Raw genomic sequence first — 18,837 nt, forward strand, 5'->3', positions numbered from 1 at the left:
AACATGTGCAAAATGAGGGGTGGGGGCTGGTGGACGGACCCTTAGGGGTTGGAAAAAATAAATATACCAATAAAAGTTGTTATTGTATTTGAATGCTGTATTTGTTTTAAATGCAGATTTTATACAGCTTTATTCAAAATTGTATGCATATTATGGAAACGCCGTCGCTTCTCGACTTCGTTGCTGCCGTATTATCAACATTGTTACCAAATCCATCTTTTACAGACAAATCTTTTCAGATAAATATAAATGTATGTATATATGTATGTATATATGCATATATGTACACACATACATATGTATATATATATACATACATATGTACATATGTACATCTTTCCAATTTATGTTCTCGTCGTCGGTTATGATCTCGACTTCATGTGCGCTTTAATTGTTAGCGCTTGAAACCTTTTGCATTTTTTTTATACCCGAAACTATCCAAATTTGAATAGGAAGGGTGCTTGGAGGCGCCGTTTTACAACCCTCTTGGAATATAACACAGATCTTTATTTTTTCGAGCTGCTAGCAACATACCAACGAATACTATCGCTACCACAAAATACTATCGTCTTACTTTCTAGATTTTTTCGGCCTGTTTTTTTGTCGATCTGAGTACTGCCTGGCGAACAGCCGCTAGAAAGTAACTTGTGCGCACAACATTTTCTTATCGGTTCCATACGAATATCATCCCTGATTTTTTTTGCGACCCCTTTTTTATCGATCTGAGTACTAGGCTTAAAAAAGAATATATTTTATGCGAAATTAAATTAATTTTCGATATGCTGGCATGTTTTCTCAATGATAGACCCACAAATTACTTCGTACCTATTTACGTGCAGAAACTATTTGGCGGTCTAAAATGGTTTTCTTTCATTGAAGCTGAAAGTTTTATTTTTGCCCAAACAAAATGTAAATAAAATATCATGTGTTCTTTTCAATCGAATTAATTATTATAATTACCAGTCCAGTCCATTTTTCCACACAAGGACAACTTCAAAGTAGTAATGGGGACGCGGCAGCAAGTAGCCCGATAGTATGATGATATTCGCAGAAAAATCGTTGCTTGCGGCTGGCAACAAAACATCGATACTATCGATAGTTCTCCCGAGGGTTTGACACCTCTACCCTACACTTCTCATAAGAAAACACATTTAACTAGATATCAAATCTGATATGTGTTCGTGCGTTAACAATATATAAATATGAGTTAAATAGTTGAACTGAATTAGTGGATGAAAAGGGCACGCACCCATCAATGGGATAGCGTTAACATATAATAAATGGATAAAAATGCTATCTGCAGCCGCCGCTGCTTCTTGTGCAAGAGAGAAAAATCGTTCTTGTTCACCACTGCCACACTCCTCAGTGACAGTATCGTCGTCCTTCTGCCATCGCCATCGCCGCCGTCGTCGTCTTCTGCCCCTGCCTTTGCCCCTTTCCGTTCCTTTGCTCTACGCACGCATCGATTTCGGCTAAACGTTAGATACCTCCTAACGCAGTTGTTAGGGTGGAAAAAAAATAATAAGTACATAACAAATAAAACAAATGCAATGCTCTACGATGTATTTTTTGAGAACAAATTAAATTACAATATACGGTCCAAGTGGGCTGGACGCCATACGGAAGGAAAGGAATTAAAGTGCAATACCACACTGGGGCATGTACAAAATAAAACGGAATCAAACAAGCCTAAATCGAAACAACAAATTGAAACAGAAGGCGGCACATGCAGTTTTTTCTAAATCATAAAACGTAAACGGGTAAACACAACAAATACAAAATGATCAATTTATTATTTGTATGCAGGTTCATATTCCACCCCATGATTGTTACTGTGACTGTGTGTGGCTCAAGCACTTTTTTTGGAGTTGTTTCTGAGTGGAATGAGCATAAACGTGTGAATGTTTGGTGTGTGTGTGTTGTGTGTCTGAGGGTGTTGTGTGTGTGTGTGCGTGTGTGTGTAGTTGTGTTGCCACTTTCCATCTTCTTCTTCGTCATCTTCTCGTAGTTGCTGTTTATTTGTCAACAAACAAAAAATCGAATAAGATACTATAAAAATTAATGATATTGTATTTTTTCACTTTGCAGAAATATAAATATAAGTTTGTGCAACGAATTGGTTAGTGGCTTCCTAATGAAGACAATGTCCCGCTTCGGCCTGCGCCGGGGCTTTAAGTTGTCGGAGGAGCAGGTCACTGGCAAGAATCCAATTGGACCAATAGCGGCAATAAGACCGTCGCAAGCAGGTCTATGCGGACGAAAGAAACGCCAGCACAGGAATGAACCAGACGAAGAGGAAGCAGAGCAGCAACAGCAAAAGTCACTGCCACTGGAAGGGGAACAGGAACACGAAAAGGTGCCAAGGGCTCAGCAACAAACGTCTCTGATCTGTAGATTACCCCTTGAGCGTTTACCCGGTCTGGTGGAGAGGCTTCAGCTTCCTATAGAGGAGCAGCCACGGGAAAGAGACCTTGACCTTGATTCTGGCCCCGGTTCGGGGTCGGGGTCCGGCCCAAAAAAAGTCTTGTGTTTGTACTGTGATAGAAAGTTCGCCTCTGGCAAGCTGCAGGGCAAGCACGTGGAGAAGTTCCACACGGAGCGACAGGAGAGACGCTGCAGCGGTCGCTCGACCAGCAGCTCCGGGAGCTGCCATCCGCCTGGAGGATTTCCCGGATGCCAGCACTGCTCAGGCAACAGGAAGCATTCGATGCTGGCACAGATCTGTCTGCCCGTGAAGCATCTGGATCAGTTGTTCTTCCATCTCATTCAGATGCACTCAGACAAGTACTTTGGCTGCCACCCGTGCCGACTGCGCTTTCATGACGCCGACCAGCTAACCGGCCACCGTCGACATCACCACCAGCTCGAGGAGCTACAATCGCCAAAGCCCGGACTGATGGGAGCCGACGAGCCGGTGCTGTTCCGCCTTGGTCTCACGCAGAACCGATTGCCCAGTCATCGCAACAGGCAGCGGCGAGCAGGGGAAGACGAGCAGCCGCCCCTGGCCATGCCCCACAAGTCAAGGAGCAGCAGTCGGGCGGCAGCCCAGCGACAGCACCAACAGCATATGCCGGCGACTACCATTCAGCCCGTGGGACAAGGCCATGGGCAAGCCCATCCGGATGAGTCTCCTGATTCTGTCTTCCGACAGCCCAGCTCCTCAGCCTGTGTCTCAATCAGCTCCAGTTGTAGCACCAGCAACAGCGCTAGCTCGCATGTGTTCGATGAAAACTTTTACAAGGACGTCATCCTGAATGTCCAACAGAATCTGCAGAACTATCTCGATGGACGGCTCTTCACCTCCCCCATAACTTTAGCATCAATCTCAACCTCAAGCAGCTCCTCTGGCTGTGGCTTTGGCTCCACATCTACAGCCACTGCCACAATCACATCCGATCTGGTCATGCTGCATGGTACTACTCAAATGAGCCACGCTAGTGCCTACCCAACTCTGCTGACATCGGAACAGTTCGGCTCAACGGCAGAGCTTCTACCCCCGGCAAAGTTTCGGCGCCGGCCCCATACGAAGCACAGCTGGAAGTGGAAGTGGGACTATGTGAAGAAGTTCACCATCATCAACGAGGGCGGGCGGCTGGTAAAGAAGCTTAAGCAGCCCACCTTCCTTGGCCTGCGCGATCTCTCAAAGCTGGATATGTGGACGCAGCTGACCATGCGCCAGAAGCATGATGTCTCTCTCGCCATCGCCCGCACCTGCAATGGCGGCGGTGGCGGTAGGGGTGCGTGCATTGATGGGGATGCTGGAAATCAAATGCAAATGGAGCAGCAGCGTCTGCTCGAGCAGCTTAATCTTATTCTGGACCATCGTCTTCTACCGCACATCATCCTCGAGCAGAACGAACAGGCGATAATCAAGTGCGAGCAAGAGGAGGATGCCAAGCTGGAGAACTACGGAAGTGTCCAGGGTGTCCAGGATGATCTGCTGGACCAGAACTTCGCCGACGAGAGTTTTCTCTCTCTGCTTCAGCTGCAGCCTAGTCAAGGGGCCAGCCTGGAAAGGATCAGGGAACGAGAGCAGGACCAGGACAACATGACATTGTCCTCTTTGGTGCTGAGTGGAGAATGGGCGCGACCACGTCTCTATCTGTGCATATGCTGCGGGGCCAAGTTTGACAAGCGAAAATCGCTGGAGGAGCACAAGACGTTCCGTCACTCGCACATCTATGCCACGCACTACGAGGTGGTTGGCAGGGAGCTGCTGGCGGGGAACCTGCTGCGCCATCTATTCATACCTAAACGGGCGCTGGGCCGGTTCGCGGCGGATAGCAACTGTATTCGCTGGCCGCAGCACAAGCAGGAGGAGCGTGTCCAACACGAGGAAGAGAACACCTCTTCGTCCACTTCTTCCAGGTCGTCGTTCGAGGCTTCCACACCGACGCCGACGCCCATGTCGGGTCTAGAACAGCAGCAGGCATCTCCCGCTTCCGGGACAGGGACGACCTCTTCCTCGTCTTGTTCGCTAAGCTCATCCTCTACTTCCACCTCTAACTCCCATTCCCATTCTACCTCCACTTGCAACACAGCCAACACATCGTCGACTCTTTCATCCTCTTCTCCTCCGTCGAGCTGCACAAAGTGCGGACGGAAGTGCAGCGGCCTTATGGATCTCTACCGCCATATGCTGGACTGCTCTGGCGACTACATCTGGTCGCTGGCCAAGAAGCGAAAATATCGCTACTACTGCGGTACCAAGAAGCGTCGCCCCTGCTCAAAGAAGCCGCTAAGACAGTTGTCCAACCGGAAGAAGCTTGAGGAAAAGCTTGAGGACTCTCTTGATGCCGAGGGAGAGGGAGAGGCTGAGAACGAGAATGAGAATGAGGACGATGGCGAGGAGGAGGGCGAGGGAGATGGCGAGTGCGAGGAGAGTGGCTCCAGTTCATCAAAGATTAAGAACTCCACCCGTCAGAGACCCAGTGATGGTGAGTACCAGATCCATGCAGCATTGCCCAGAAACTGATTTAACTTGCTTTTTTTTCTTATCCTATTCAAGCTGAGTCCATACGCAAAATGCTGGAGAACTTGCCACCCAAGCGCGTCTGCAAGAAGATATTCCCCGTGGACAACAAGGCCAAGCGCAAGTCGAAGAACAAGTCGAAGTCTATGTCGAAGCAGCAGAGGAGCACAAAGAAGATATACAATCAGCACCTAATTCGCAACACACGGTCCTCGGTGGTGGCTGCCGCCTCCGCCGTTGCAGTGTCTGCAGGGCAACAGAAGCGCTGCCGACGCAAAAAACAGAAAAAGCAGAAAATACTGCAGAAGAAGCAGAAAGTAAAGTCCAAATTGGTCGCCAAGGGAGATCGCAGATCAGAGGACAAATCCCCCCCTGCATTGTTAGTCATTGAATCAGAGCCGCAGGGCCAGACAGAACCGCAGGCCCATTCGCAGCCACAGACGCAGCCGGAGGTAAAGCCACAAGCCACATTCCCGGTCAATTTGAGATCTCCCGTTGAGGCCAAGCCAGCGCTGGCTGCTCCTCAAGCTGTGGATCCCGATACAGCACCAACAGGTGGAGAGCCTCATCCACCCACAGCATCCAGCAAAGAGCTGGAGTTGGAGCGATGCACAAGACAGCGGCACGAGCAACGGGAAGCTGCCTCGGCAACGCCCAGCAAGCCGCCGATGCTCACGCCGCCGACCACTCCTGCCCTTGCTGTTGCTGCTGCTCCTGCTGTTGCTGCTGCTCCTCCTGCTCCTGCTCCTGCCGCGGCCAACAAGTTCTCGCCAGTTGCTCCCAGACTCTCGGTTAGCATTGGACAGCCCAGTTCAATTGCAGGGGTGAAGCGCAGCAAGAGGATTAGTGACTGCATTGCCATGCTCACTGGGAAGCTAGAGGAAAAGCTGAAGACTGAGCAGGTGACGCCAGCATCACCGCTCCCGCCACGGCTACCGCCGCCAATCCTCGAAAAAGAGGAGGAGCAAGAATGCAATATGCACACAGAGACGACGCTTCCCCCGAAAGCTGTTGCAGGGAGAGAGCTACTGGAGGCCAAAACGCCCAAGCGGAAGGCTATGTCCAGACGCATCATCAAGGTGGATGCAGCAATGGGGCCCAAGCCCGATGCAGGGCCAGTCTCCGAGCATCTGGAGAGGCAATATACTGAAACTTCAGAGCTAGTCCCGCCTGCACTTCCTGTCCGTGTGCTTTATACTTCCGCTCCGGCTGCTGATGCTTCCGTTGTTCCCGTTGCTCCCACCCTGATGCTTCTAGCATCCTCTGCACTTCCCGCCACTCCGGGGCGAACCACCACCAAAGCAGCAAGCAAGCAATTGGCAGCCCCATCACTGACGGTGGCTGCCTTAAAGCTATATCCAGCGGAACAACCACAACCACAAGCAAAACCATTGATCGCGCCGGTACCCGGGCCCGTTCCCATTCCCCTCGGACTGCATGGGATGGGAGCATCGTTGGCAGGTCCGTTTCCGGGTCCGGGTTCGGGTTCGGGTTCGTGTTCGGTTTCAGTGCAAGGTAACATTAACCTGCTGCCGAAGCTCCCCTTGTATCTTCCACACGCACAGTTCCATCCGCATGCCAATCAAAATCAAAATTCGAATCCGAACGTTAATTCCACCATGTACGTGATGGAGCAACCCCTGAACCTGACCAGCCAACGCGGATGCCTCCAGAAGCCAATACTGCCAAGCACCGAACGTGACGGCTTACAGACTGGACTGCATCACGGACGATCGAGTGGAGTGCCGGCCCGGAGGCAGACTATTTGCGGATTTGAGGCCCGCAACGTGCTGGGCCTGGAGATGGACATGGAGCCGCTCGACTTGTCCAAGAAGTCAGCGCGGAAATCGTCACCAGGTCCGGTTGCGGCTCCAATGAGAGTCCCCCAGGAGATGTCAATGCCAACACCAAAGGCAATGCCGCTGCCGATTCCGATTCCGATGGCGATGCCTATGCCGCTTCCCTTGGGACCAGCTGCTGCCGTATCTTCGGCAGCAGTGCAAGGCCTTCCAGTAAATGTTCTAGGGCCAGGTCCTGGGCCACGTGCAAGTGCACGTGCAGGTACAGGTACAGTTCATGCAACGGTTTCATTGGCTTCGCACTATTACTCCAACCTGGACCTGCTCAAGATACCCCAAGTGCGCAATCCTGGGACTGGGACTACGTCGGTGACAGGTACCGGCAGTGGTGTTTCCCCATCCAATTTGAGCCTCTGTAGCGCTTCCGCTATCCCCGTACATCTGCCAAAATCAGCAGGTGGAAAGAAACGCTCGGCGGAGGCGTCGGTCGGCAAGAAGGAGAACATCGGCAAGGGGATGCCAAAGGGATGCCTGCGCATGGATGAGGTGGTCAACAATCACATTGACGACGCCATCAATTCGGTGATCCTGGCAGTCCAAGCCGCTCTGCCTGACGACGATCACAAGGAAAAGGAAAGAGAAAGGGAAAAGGAAAAGGGAAAGGAGAAGGAGAGGCAGAAGCAAACGAATTTCAATCTGCCACCAAAAGATGTTAATCTGCCGAAGCCGATAAACTACATTGTTGCCACAGCAACAGTTCCAGCGACAGCCACTGCCACAGCCACCGCCACAGCAACAGCTACGGTCACAGCGGCAGGCACCGACACAACCACCGCAAGTGGCATGTTATTTACCTCGATCTTGATGGGGGAAAAGATTGTGGCTAGCTCAGCCGACACGGCAGTCCCACCCCAGACCACGACACCAGCGAAAACCCTGCTGACGCCAAAAAAGCGTTCCATGCGCTCCAAGACCATCGACTGTCGCTCCGCGCTGCTCGCTATTGAGGAGCTCCCAGTTGAACCACGACTGCAGTGCCATCAGCTTCAGTCAAAGCCGCCCGTGAACGGAGAGGCGAAGGCAGACGCGCACCTGCCTGGAGGTCATTCGATAGCTCCCGTGCCCGCAGCCCAGATACCAGCTCAGCCGCTGTCGACTGTGGTGGAACCTCCTCCAGTGGACTGTGTAAATGAACAAACGCTGGAGATCGATATGCAGCTGCAGCCAGAGCCGGAGCTAGAGCTGCCTGCTCGGTCCCCTCCAGAACCGTTTGCGCTTGTAGAGACGCTTCCATTGTCGGCTCCTTCTGTGGCTGTGTCCGTGATTTCCGTTGCGCCTGCACTGCCTTCGAGCATGGCTGTGGCTGTGACGCCAACCTCCACGGTCGAGACGAACTGCAGCTCGCTGCTTGAGGAGCACAGCAGCAACATGAACAACAACACCTCCTCGGGCTTCCACAGTCTGGCGCAGTCCGAACTGCCCAGTGTCCAGGATCAGTCGGTCACGGCGGCGAGCACTCTGGAAGCGTCAGAAGAGCTGGGCGCGAAGGAGAAGGATCAGGGGCAGGAGGATCAGGAGCAGGAGGTAAAGCAGCGAGTGGTGGAGGAGCACGTGCCCGTCACCAAAAAGAAGCAGCGTCGCCGCAGAAAGAACGAGCTGGCAGCTATTGTGGCCGACCAACTGCTGGAGAGCTTTAAGATCGACAACGCCCGTCGAGACAACCTCAAGAAGCTGGAGAACTTGGCATACGAGAAGAGCGAGGATCTGCTGCTGACAGGCATGCTGCTTATGTCCAGCACCAAGCGGAACGCAGCCATGGCCCCCTCCTCCAACTCCACCTCCACATCCTCATCGAAGCTATCCCGGAACCTGACTGTGAAAGAGGCGGCAGAGGCAACTTCGGTGCCTCCTGTCCGAGGGCGACCGAAGCGGCGACAGAGCTGTTACTACCGCAGCCGTGGGAAAGCTGCCGGCGGAAAGGCGACCAACGAGAACATCAGCATGCTCAAGTCGACACTGGAGTCCTTCTCCATTGGGATCGAAAAACAGCTACTGGCCAAGGAGGCCAAGGGGGCGAAGGAGGCAGCCAAAGATACGGCAGCCCTGCCGGCAGTCACGACCGCCGGCCAGCCGTCGGCAGCCTCCATATTACGGCCGAGCATTCTGAGCAGCGCAGCCAAGAAGCAAATGTACCAAAAGCGGGAGGCGGAGCTAGAACTAGAAGTGGAACTGGAGAAAGAGAGGGAGAGGACAATTCCTGCAGCGGCGGCCACCTTCAGTCGCGATCCTCGCCTAAATAAAAACATACACAAGGAGCAGCCGGAGCATGGACAGCTCTCAATCAGGGCCCCAGCGCCGACACCAAACGTGCCTTCGGCGGGAGATAATGATAACGCTGAGGAGGAGGACAACTACCTCACGGAGATAGCGAAAAACGTGAACGAGAAGATCATGTCGGCCACCACCAACGAAGACTTCGAGTTTGCCCACGACAAGTTCGACCAGGGGGAGCAGGAGGGCGGCATGGATTTGGATCCAGACCAGGACAAGTTCTATCGCCCCCCCACGTCCATGAGTGTGCGCAGTGCGCCCAACCTGAACGACGAACACTCAAACTTCGGCTCCATGTGCGACGAGAACACGAACACGGAGCTCATGGACATGGACCTGGACGACGAGATGAGCGTCTACACCAGCTACTCGCAGGACCTGGGTCGCAGCGGGCGTGGTCGGCGGCGCCGTAGACGTCGCAGCGTCCTTCTCACCCGGCCCAAGAAGCGCACACAGCGAAGCCACGTCGATGCCGAAAAGTACTCGTGCTCCCTGTGCGGCAAATCCTTCTTTACGGCCACTTCTCTGACCAAACACAATATGACCCTGGCCCACGTGTCCAAGCTCTCCGAACAGGAGTACCTTCAGTCCCAGACGGCGCCATCGAGTCCACGCGACCTTGCGGTACAGCTGGACCTGGGGCTTGAGCTAGGGCCGGGGCAGGAGCAGGGGCTTGACTACGGGGATAAGCAAACACAAATGGACCAGCAAGCGACGATGACGACGACGACGAAAACGACAACGACACAACAGATTCGTGTCTCGGTCCTGATGCCGCCCTCTCAAATTATCCCTCAGGTGGAGCACCAGCAGCAACATCAACAGCCACAGCAACACCATCAGGAGCAACAGCAGCAGCAGTTGAATGAGCAAGTCCATCATGTCATCACTGAGGCCAGTCTGCGGCTACACGACAAACAGCAGAGTCCGCCGGGAACTTCCGCCGCCCGCCTCAATCTGAACCCAGACGAGCGGCTCTTCTACGAATGCTGCAACATCCTCAAGAGTGCCAAGACGCCTCGCCTGTCCAGCTGCACCACAGCGGCCGCTGTTACAGCTTCAGCTCAACCAACCACAAGCTCCGCGCCGGCCACGACATCCGTGATCGTTACTGCCGGGCGCAAACAGCCGCACCCGACTCCGGCATCTGCGTCGGCTCCGCCTCCGGCTTCGCCATCGCTATCGCCTCCAGTCTCGCCCTCTCTGTCTCGTTCTCTGTCGCATCCAGCTTCACCGTCGCCACCGCCAACTTCGTCTCCGACACCTCCTCCGCATCCGTTTCCGGCTTCGCATGGTGTAGAAAGAATGCCAGGAGAAGCTGCACCCACTGTCTGCCATCAACCAGTCATCCAGCAGCTGTTCCGCAATCCACCCGCTGCCACACCCACAACAACCCCGACGTAAGTCGCTTGCCTTTTGCTCCTTGTTGCTTCCTGTTCCTCGTGACTGACTATATCTCTCCCAGCAGAAACCACAATCGGCTGTCGCCCAGCTACTCGGCCATCTCGCAGTTCTCGGCGACTACCTCGCGGTTCAAGACGAAGGCCGCCATGAAGGGTTATGAAAACGTCAACCTGCAGCTGGACATGGTAAACCTACAGCTGGCTAAGACCGGGCGTGGCGTCTGCAAGCTCACTGAGCTGGCGGACATCGCGTTGGGCAGTGAAAAGCCTGGCGGTGACTTTATGCCGCATCTTTCCCAAGGGAGTTTCCCTGGAACCAGTGCTCCAATTGCAGCTGCCGCGCCGTCAGCCAGCCACCAGCACCACCACATGCACCAACACCAGCAGCAGCAACAACCACAACCACCTCTACCCCATCCCCATCCACATTCAGAGCCGACGCCGACACCAACGCCAACGCCCACTGGTACGCATACAGGCACTAGGACAACAACGACACCAACGCCGATGCCAACGCCAATGCCGACGCGGCCGGTGGAACAGCAGAGCTCGACTTCATCAAAGACGATAATGCACGCGTCCATCATCAAAGCAGCCGCGGGAGTTGCCAGCTCGGCGACACTGCCGCCCGCCTGCGGTCGGATCATCATACCGGATCGGCCGTTCAAGAATATCGGACTGGAGGAGAAGGCCACCATCATGTTCCAGAAGCCGAAGACGAGCGTGAACCTGCTTCAAGAGCAGGACAACAATAGCGTTTCCACCGTCAGCTACTCGGACCGTGACGACTATGACTTTGGCACTCTGAGTTGCGACGGCGACGTGGAGCCAGAGCAGGAGCCGAAACCAGGGGCGCGATGTGTGGTCAGGACGGAGGATGCAGCTCTTGTGGAGGTGCCGCCGAGCGCAGTGGACAGGGCTGTGTCCCCGTCCAGCTCGTCGACGTCCTCACCCTCATCGCAGGAGAATACCCGTAGCAGGAGCGGAAGCAGCAGCAGCTCCAGCCGAGCCACGGCCAAGACATTCGAGAATAAATCCTTAATCATGGGCCGCATCTTCAAGCACGCCAGCACCAAGGCAGCATCAGCAGCGGTAGCAACTTCTGCCCAGCAGCTTCCCAGTCCGATGGAAGGACCGACGTTGGCCAAGATGAAGGCGTTGCCAAAGAACCAGGCCAACCTTGACCAGATCTTCGATGAGCTTAGAGGCGGAGGTGCGGCCAAGGCATCAGAGGTAGAGTCCCCAGTGGGTATGGCGAATTGGGATCGGGATCATCCCCAACCGCACACCCACCCACACCATCAGAAGGAGCCCATGGCAGCGCCGGCAGTTCCGACCGTTCCAGCAGCTATGCCCGCTCCCAGTACATTGCCGCGAAGCAGGTCTAAAAAGGCCAAAACAGGCCCACCAGCTAATTCCCCCATAATTATTGTTAAGCCACCCGAAGCATCGGTCTCGGCTTCGGTCTCTGCTACAGCCTCCACCCCATCAGCTTCTCGGAAGCCACGAAAGGATCTGAGCAAGCTGCAGTCGGAGCTGGGAATGAGCCCGGAGGAGATCGAGCAGCTGATCGATGAGGGCCAGCGCAAGTCGAAGCGCCGCTGCGCAACCAACCGTCCCAAGAAGCTGGTGGAGACGTGGAGCTCTGACGAGTACGAGGAGTTCCTGTCCACCAAGGACATCATAGCCCTCATCGAGGAAAAGGAACAGCAGGAGCAGCGTCGCAAACGCAAAACCATCGAAGCAAACGCCAACCATCTAGAGCCAATTCGGTCGCCAGCGGCATCCAAGAAGACCCCAACGCCCTCCGTGATTGCCCGGCGGAAGAAGAGCGCCACAAAGAAACCGCCGGTGCTAGTGCCAGTGCCAGTACTGGATCGTCCAAAGACGGCGACTACAGCTAGGGCACGGCAGCGAGCCAACCCGAATCCTCGGTCCGATCCTGCACCAGAGCCGCCTCCAAAATCTAAATCAAAATCCAAATCAAAATCCAAATCAAAATCCAAATCGAAAGCTCCCACCAAGGTTAAGACTCCAACAGCGAAGTCAGCTGGCACCACTAAAAGACGTGGGAACGATATAGAGAGCGAGAGGGATAAGTTGGTGGAGTCCAAAACAGAGACACCGGCTAGGACGCGAAGCTCCAGACAGCAGACCAAGTACAAGCCACCGCCTCTGACTGGAGCCCTCGAAGTTCCTTTAGGGGAAGACGCATCTCAGCGGCAATCCTTGCCAATGTCAACTACTCAGCGGACTAAGTCGCGCAGCAGCAGCTATAGTATAGCACCACCTCCTCCTCCTCCTGCTCTGCCGGGAGCCAGAAGCTGCTCCTCCTCCACCGCCACAACCAATAGCAACAACAACAACAATAGCATCAGCAGCAACAAGAATCTGAAGACGAAGCGGAAATCACAGACGAACAAACAGTCGCCAGCAAGACGCAAGCGGCCAGCGAGCGAGAAGCAATTATACTACTGGAGCAGCTCCAGCGACGACGAGTTCGGTCGTCTGAAGGCCGATGGTGAGCCAGATGCAGCGGTACTGAGGGAACAACAAAAGCAGGGGCAACAGAATCCAGAGCCGCTGGCGGTGAAGCATTTTGAAGAGAGCGAGCAATACCAGAAGCACGGGTGGATAGTGGGCGACTCGCACAAGAAGCTGGTCAAGCTGCTGGCCATCGCCAAGGGCAGTAAAAAGGTCGAAAACTGCGGCGTGAAGCGTCGCACGCCCAAGCGCAAATGCTAGGAGCTAGAGCGCGAACACAAGCGGGAGCGGATGGTAGTCAAATCATAGCCATGGGCCTAAGAGGCGGGACCAGCTCCCATACTGCCATTATGTCGTCGTTCATCGCAGAACAGCACCATCTCCTCTCCCTTCTCTTTTTGGCAGGACCTCCTCCTGGGACCTCCTCTGTAACTGAATGCGGGGTATATACAAAATATTTTTTCTTTATTTTAAACATCTAAGCGTTACATAATTTAGGTTTTTTTTTATTAAATGTATTTATAATTAATAAAACAAACAAAAAAGCGAATAAGCAACATATTTGAGCACAACATCCCAGTCGGACTTTGTTGTTTCCAAACAGTACTTCTGTATCGCTCCCTTTTCCTCTAAGCATGCGTTCTTTATGCGTGACGTTCTCGCTTCAAATTTACAGGGGGTGAAACACACGGGAATCAGACCTTTTTTATACCCGGTACTCGAAGAGTAAATAGGGTTTATTGTATTTGTGCGAATAACGGTTGTATGTAACGCACAGAAGGAAACGTTTCCGACTCCATAAAGTATATATATTCTTGATCAGCATCAATAGCCGAGTCGATTGAGCCATGTCTGTCTGTCCGTCCGTCTTGTTGAGCGCCTGGATCTCAGAGACTATAAGAGCTAGAGCCACCAAATTTTGCATCCATACTTCTGTATGCTCACACTGTTACACTGTTTCAAGTGTATTTCAAAAACGAGAAGGGACGTGTGTGACGCTTCTTACGCGTCACAACTTTTATACCCGGCACTCAGTACTACATCTGCACTTTAGCGGTTATTTGTCAAATTGTACATTTTTTCTTCATCTGTCATCTACATCAACAACACTACTCACGCCAACACGCTCCTTTAGCTCGCCACCCTCCCTAGACACACACTGCAGAGTCGCGGCAGAGTCAGCGGCAGAGGCAGAGGCAGAGGCAGTGACGTGTCAGGGGCCAGGCCATAAACAGCGCGAAGCAGAGTGTGAATGCTGCGGGACGGGGTGGGTTTGGCCACTGAAAATTTCTCCATTGTGGCTATAATAATAATCCAATCGGATCCCAATTTGGTGATCTGATAGATATGGTCATTCCCTACGGAATGGCGTTTTTAGTTTAGTGTTATCTTTAAAATTGTAGATTTGGGAGGTTTTCGCCTTTTTGCGGAGGTGGAAGGGGGCGGGGCTCATTTTTGAAATACACTGGTTTCAGTGTGAGCATACAGCAGTCCGGTGCCAAAATTTGGTGGCTCTAGCTCTTATAGTCTCTGAGAACTAGCCGACAAACAAGACGGACAGACAGACAGGGCTCAATCAACTCGGCTATTGATGCTGATCAAGAATATATATACTTTATGGGGTCGGAAACGTTTCCTTCTGTGCGTTACATACAACCGTTATCCGCACAAATACAATATACCCTATTTACTCTTCGAGTACCGGGTATAATGAGCAAAAGGGCGAAAACCTCCCAAATCTACAATTTTGAAGATAAAAGAAAAAACAAATAGCAGTGGCCAAACCCACCCCATCCCGCAGCTTATATTTGTTTCTTGCACATTCTCTCATTCACACTCTGCTTCGCGCAGTGTGTGGCGTCTGCCCCTGCCGTTCCTCCGCCTCTGCCTTAGCCGTGGGTAAACCCACCCCGTCCCGCACCTTATATTTGTTTTTTTCACATTTTCTCGACTGCCTCTGCCTCGAGTCTGCAGTGTGTGGGTCTAAAGAAGGGGAGCGAGCTAAAGGAGCGTGTTGGTGTGAGAAGTGTTGTAGATGTAGATGACAGATGAAGAAAAAATGTAAAATTTGACAAATCACCGCTAAGGTGCAGATGTAGTACTCAGTGCCGGGTATAAAAGTTGTGACGCGTAAGAAGCGTCTCACACGTCCCTTCTCGTTGTTCTATGTGGTTAGGAACGGTTCTGTTGGAACGTATGTACATATGTAGAACTGGTGGTTGTTGTAATTCCAAATTCGTAAACGCTCGGATATCCATTCCAGTTATAGTTTCCGAAAAAAGCATTACAGAACACATCTATGGCATGCATATAATATCGTACCATAGGAACCTATTAAGAACCGTTCCGGAACTTTTTAATGGAATCATTCCATAGCACATCCGTGGTATGCATTAAGAACCGTTCCGTGAGCATGCATAAAGAAAGCGAAAAGAACCCACATATACATATGTACATACACTCCCAATCAGTGGAATCGACTCAAAAATGTTCAAAATGAAAACAAGTTTATAAAAAGCCACATACGAATGCTAATAAAAAAAATACATTTTTACATACATATACATACATACATATGTACATATGTATATACATACATACATATATAATTATTTTTTAAAATAATAATAATACAACAAAAAAACAAAATAATATTAAAATATTATTAGAATTAAAAACAACGGAAAGGTACGTGTGAGACGCTTCTTACGCGTCACAACTTTTATACCCGGTACTCAGTCAGTATATCTATACCAGGGCTCGGCACGGCTGGGATAGGTCCCATGGGTGCGGGACAAGGCGCTGCTGCTGCGCTGCCCTCACGTACAAGCGTATTACAGTGATTCGTACCAATACCAATGTTCCGTTTTGCGTGCGTCTTCACACACAAACGCAAAAGCGGCTCGTTAATTGTATGGGTGCCGAGCCCTGATATATACCTTTGTTATACCTGGTACTCGAAGAGCAAATAGGGTATATTGTATTTGTGGGGAAAAGTGGATGAATTTAACGCACAGAAGGAAACGTTTCCGACCCCATAAAGTATTTGTATATATTCTTGATCAGCATTAATAGCCGAGTCTATATAGCCATGTCTTTCCTCCAGACTGCTGTATTCTCACACTGATACAAGTGTAATTAAAAATTTCAAATGTAAAAATGAAAAAAAAAATAAGGTACATGTATACTGCCTGGGTACCGGGTATAAAATATGTGACGCGTAAGAAGCGTCTCACACGTCCCTTCTCGTTTTTGTTATGAAGGGCTTTCTCGATGGCAGCTACTAGCGAGTGAAGTGCCGGTTCCACCGATTTCCCTTTGGTATAAGCTTTCTGGTTGGTTGACATCAGTCCCCCTTTCCAACAACTTTTCCAGTGTTTTAAGTGGAAAAGAGGTAAGGCCTATCGGTCTATAATGCTTGGGGCTCATATGGCTGCACTTTCCCACCTTTGGGAGGAAGACAACTCGAGAGGTTGTTCATTGGATTGGGATATAGGCTGTGTTTAAACATGCCGTATATATTGCGGTGATTGCTTCTTTGGTCACTTGCAGCAAGGCTGGGAATGTTCCGTCCAGTCCAGGCGCTTTCATGGCCGTAAAGGAATCTATAGCCCAATGAATTCTCCGAGAGGTTGTAAGATCCGTGGGGATTGTTGTACCTCAGTTGTTATGTCGTGATGGTTTTCGAAATTAGTGACCTCGGTGCATGTTGGGAAGTGAGTTTCCGTTAGTGCTGTAAGGCTTCTGCGGTGCACTCTGTCCATTGTCCGTTTTCTAGCATGAGGTGGCTCTGTATGGTAGGTTGCTTGAAAGCAGCTTCCGGAGTCTCACTGTTTCAGGCACTCTCTCGATATTGGAGCAGAAGTTCCTCCACGAGTTACGTTTTGCCTTACGTATTTCCTTCTTGTAATCCCTGAGTAGGGTTATGCATTCCTCGTCGATAATCTGTTCGTTAGCTTGTCTGGCGAGCTTGAAGAATTCCTTGAGGTTATTCCTTAGGAGGAAGAGGTCCCGGTTCCACCAGAGGGGTTTAGTATTTATCTTTGTTCTCGAGGGTGGACATGATGCATGGTATGCATCCAATAGTTCCTTGGATAGTGTCTCTAGGGACGTATCTATGTCTTCCGCTGATTTCACTGGGCCTGGACTATCGAGCTTCGAAGTAACCTACGACCTACGAAGGTGTGCTCCTCCCCCACGTTTGCTACCTGCGTAATTCACTTTTTTGTGTATAGGTGCATTAATTCGTCGTCCTTTAAGTCATTGCTCATTATGGAAAGTCGGCTGAGCTAAAATTGGTGGAAAAACAATCACAATTCATTAAAAAATTGCAATGCCCCAAATCTTTCAGAAAATTTTTGAAGTGTCGAGCATTGTCATCGAAGGGAGATAATTATAATTAAGGCAGGTCCAAATGTAGAACAGGGGCACCAACTAACATGGCTAGGTTTCATACAGGTAAAATATAAATATAACGAGGACCGTAGTAAGCCGTTTCTGTTTTCGCGCATCTACTTTTACTCGTTTTGTCTCTACTTTAACACGTTTCACCTTGTGGGGGCGTGGCGAAATTTTGAAACAACCCCTTCAGTTTGATAACGTAGGAGCCTGCACACAAAATTTGTTAATCTAGCTATTATAGTCTTTGGGAACTAGCTGTCAAACAATGCAGACGGGCAGACAGACAGATAATGGCCATATCGACTCGTCTACAGATGATGATCACCAATATACAGTTTAGGGGGTAGGAAAAGCTTCCTTATGGGCATTACACACATCCACATCTAACAGACACCACAAACCTTACAAATACGAGAAGGGACGTGTGAGACGCTTCTTACGCGTCACAACTTTTATACCCGGCACTCAGTACTACATCTGTACATTAGCGGTTATTTGTCAAATTTTAAATTTTTTCTTCATCTGTCATCTACATCTACAACACTTCTCACACCAACACGCTCCTTTAGCTCGCCCCCCTTCCCTAGACCCACACACTGCAGACTCACGGCAGAGGCAGAGCCAGCGGCAGACGGCCAGTGTGAGGCCACTGCGCGAAGCAGAGTGTGAATGAGAGAATTTTCAAAAAACAAATATAAGCTGCGGGACGGGGTGGGTTTAGCCACGGCTATGGCAAAGGCGGAGGAACGGCAGGGGCAGACGCCACACACTGCGCGAAGCAAATATAAGCTGCGGAACGGGGTGGGTTTGGCCACTGCTAATTAATTTCTTCATTGCGGCTATAGTAAAGCTCCAATAATGCCCCAATTTGGTGATCTGATAGATATGGTCATTCCCTACGGAATGATGCTATCTTCAAAATTGTAGATTTGGGAGGTTTTCGCCCTTTTGCGGAGGCGGAAGGGGGCGTGGCTCTTTTTTGAAATACACTTGTAACAGTGTGAGCACATAGAAGTATGGATGCAAAATTTGGTGGCTCTAGCTTTTATGGTCTCTGAGATCCAGGCGCTCAACAAGACGGACGGACAGACAGACATGGCTCAATCGACTCGGCTGTTGATGCTGATCAAGAATATATATACTTTATGGGGTCGGAGACGTTTCCTTCTGTGCGTTACATACATTCACTTTGTGCACAAATACAATATACATACCCTATTTACTCTTCGAGTACCGGGTATAAAAATGAAAGTGCATATGCCGGATTTCACTGAATTGATTCGGTTGCCTGTCCTTGGAGAGTTATCCTCGTAGTTATGTACATATCGGCGAACCTCAGCCGGGAAGAAAGCCACGAAAATTCCAACAATGCATAGACAGCTAGTGAAGTCATAAGCACACCAAACGCACACCCAGAAATCTGCATGCCACTTTTAAACCCTTAGGA

At 51.0% G+C, this 18,837-nt stretch overlaps 1 protein-coding gene across 5 annotated transcripts; it reads left to right on the forward strand.

The window, feature by feature from the left end:
* Window positions 1-1,031: 1,031 nt before the first annotated feature.
* Window positions 1,032-13,617, forward strand: LOC117898397. Of its 5 annotated transcripts, XM_034807776.1 has the most exons (5): window positions 1,032-1,525; window positions 2,089-4,937; window positions 5,009-10,502; window positions 10,568-12,453; window positions 12,502-13,617. In XM_034807776.1, exons 1-5 carry the CDS (start codon window positions 1,281-1,283, stop codon window positions 13,248-13,250), a joined length of 11,223 nt encoding a protein of 3,740 aa, XP_034663667.1. In that variant the 5' UTR covers window positions 1,032-1,280; the 3' UTR covers window positions 13,251-13,617. The 5 variants fall into 5 exon arrangements, with proteins under 5 accessions (XP_034663667.1, XP_034663675.1, XP_034663649.1 ...); XM_034807784.1 differs by having other exon boundaries at window positions 1,032-1,760; window positions 10,568-13,617; XM_034807758.1 differs by having other exon boundaries at window positions 10,568-13,617.
* Window positions 13,618-18,837: the final 5,220 nt, after the last annotated feature.

Source organism: Drosophila subobscura, chromosome A, assembly GCF_008121235.1.
Source record: "Drosophila subobscura isolate 14011-0131.10 chromosome A, UCBerk_Dsub_1.0, whole genome shotgun sequence".
NCBI classification, from domain to species: domain Eukaryota; kingdom Metazoa; phylum Arthropoda; class Insecta; order Diptera; family Drosophilidae; genus Drosophila; species Drosophila subobscura.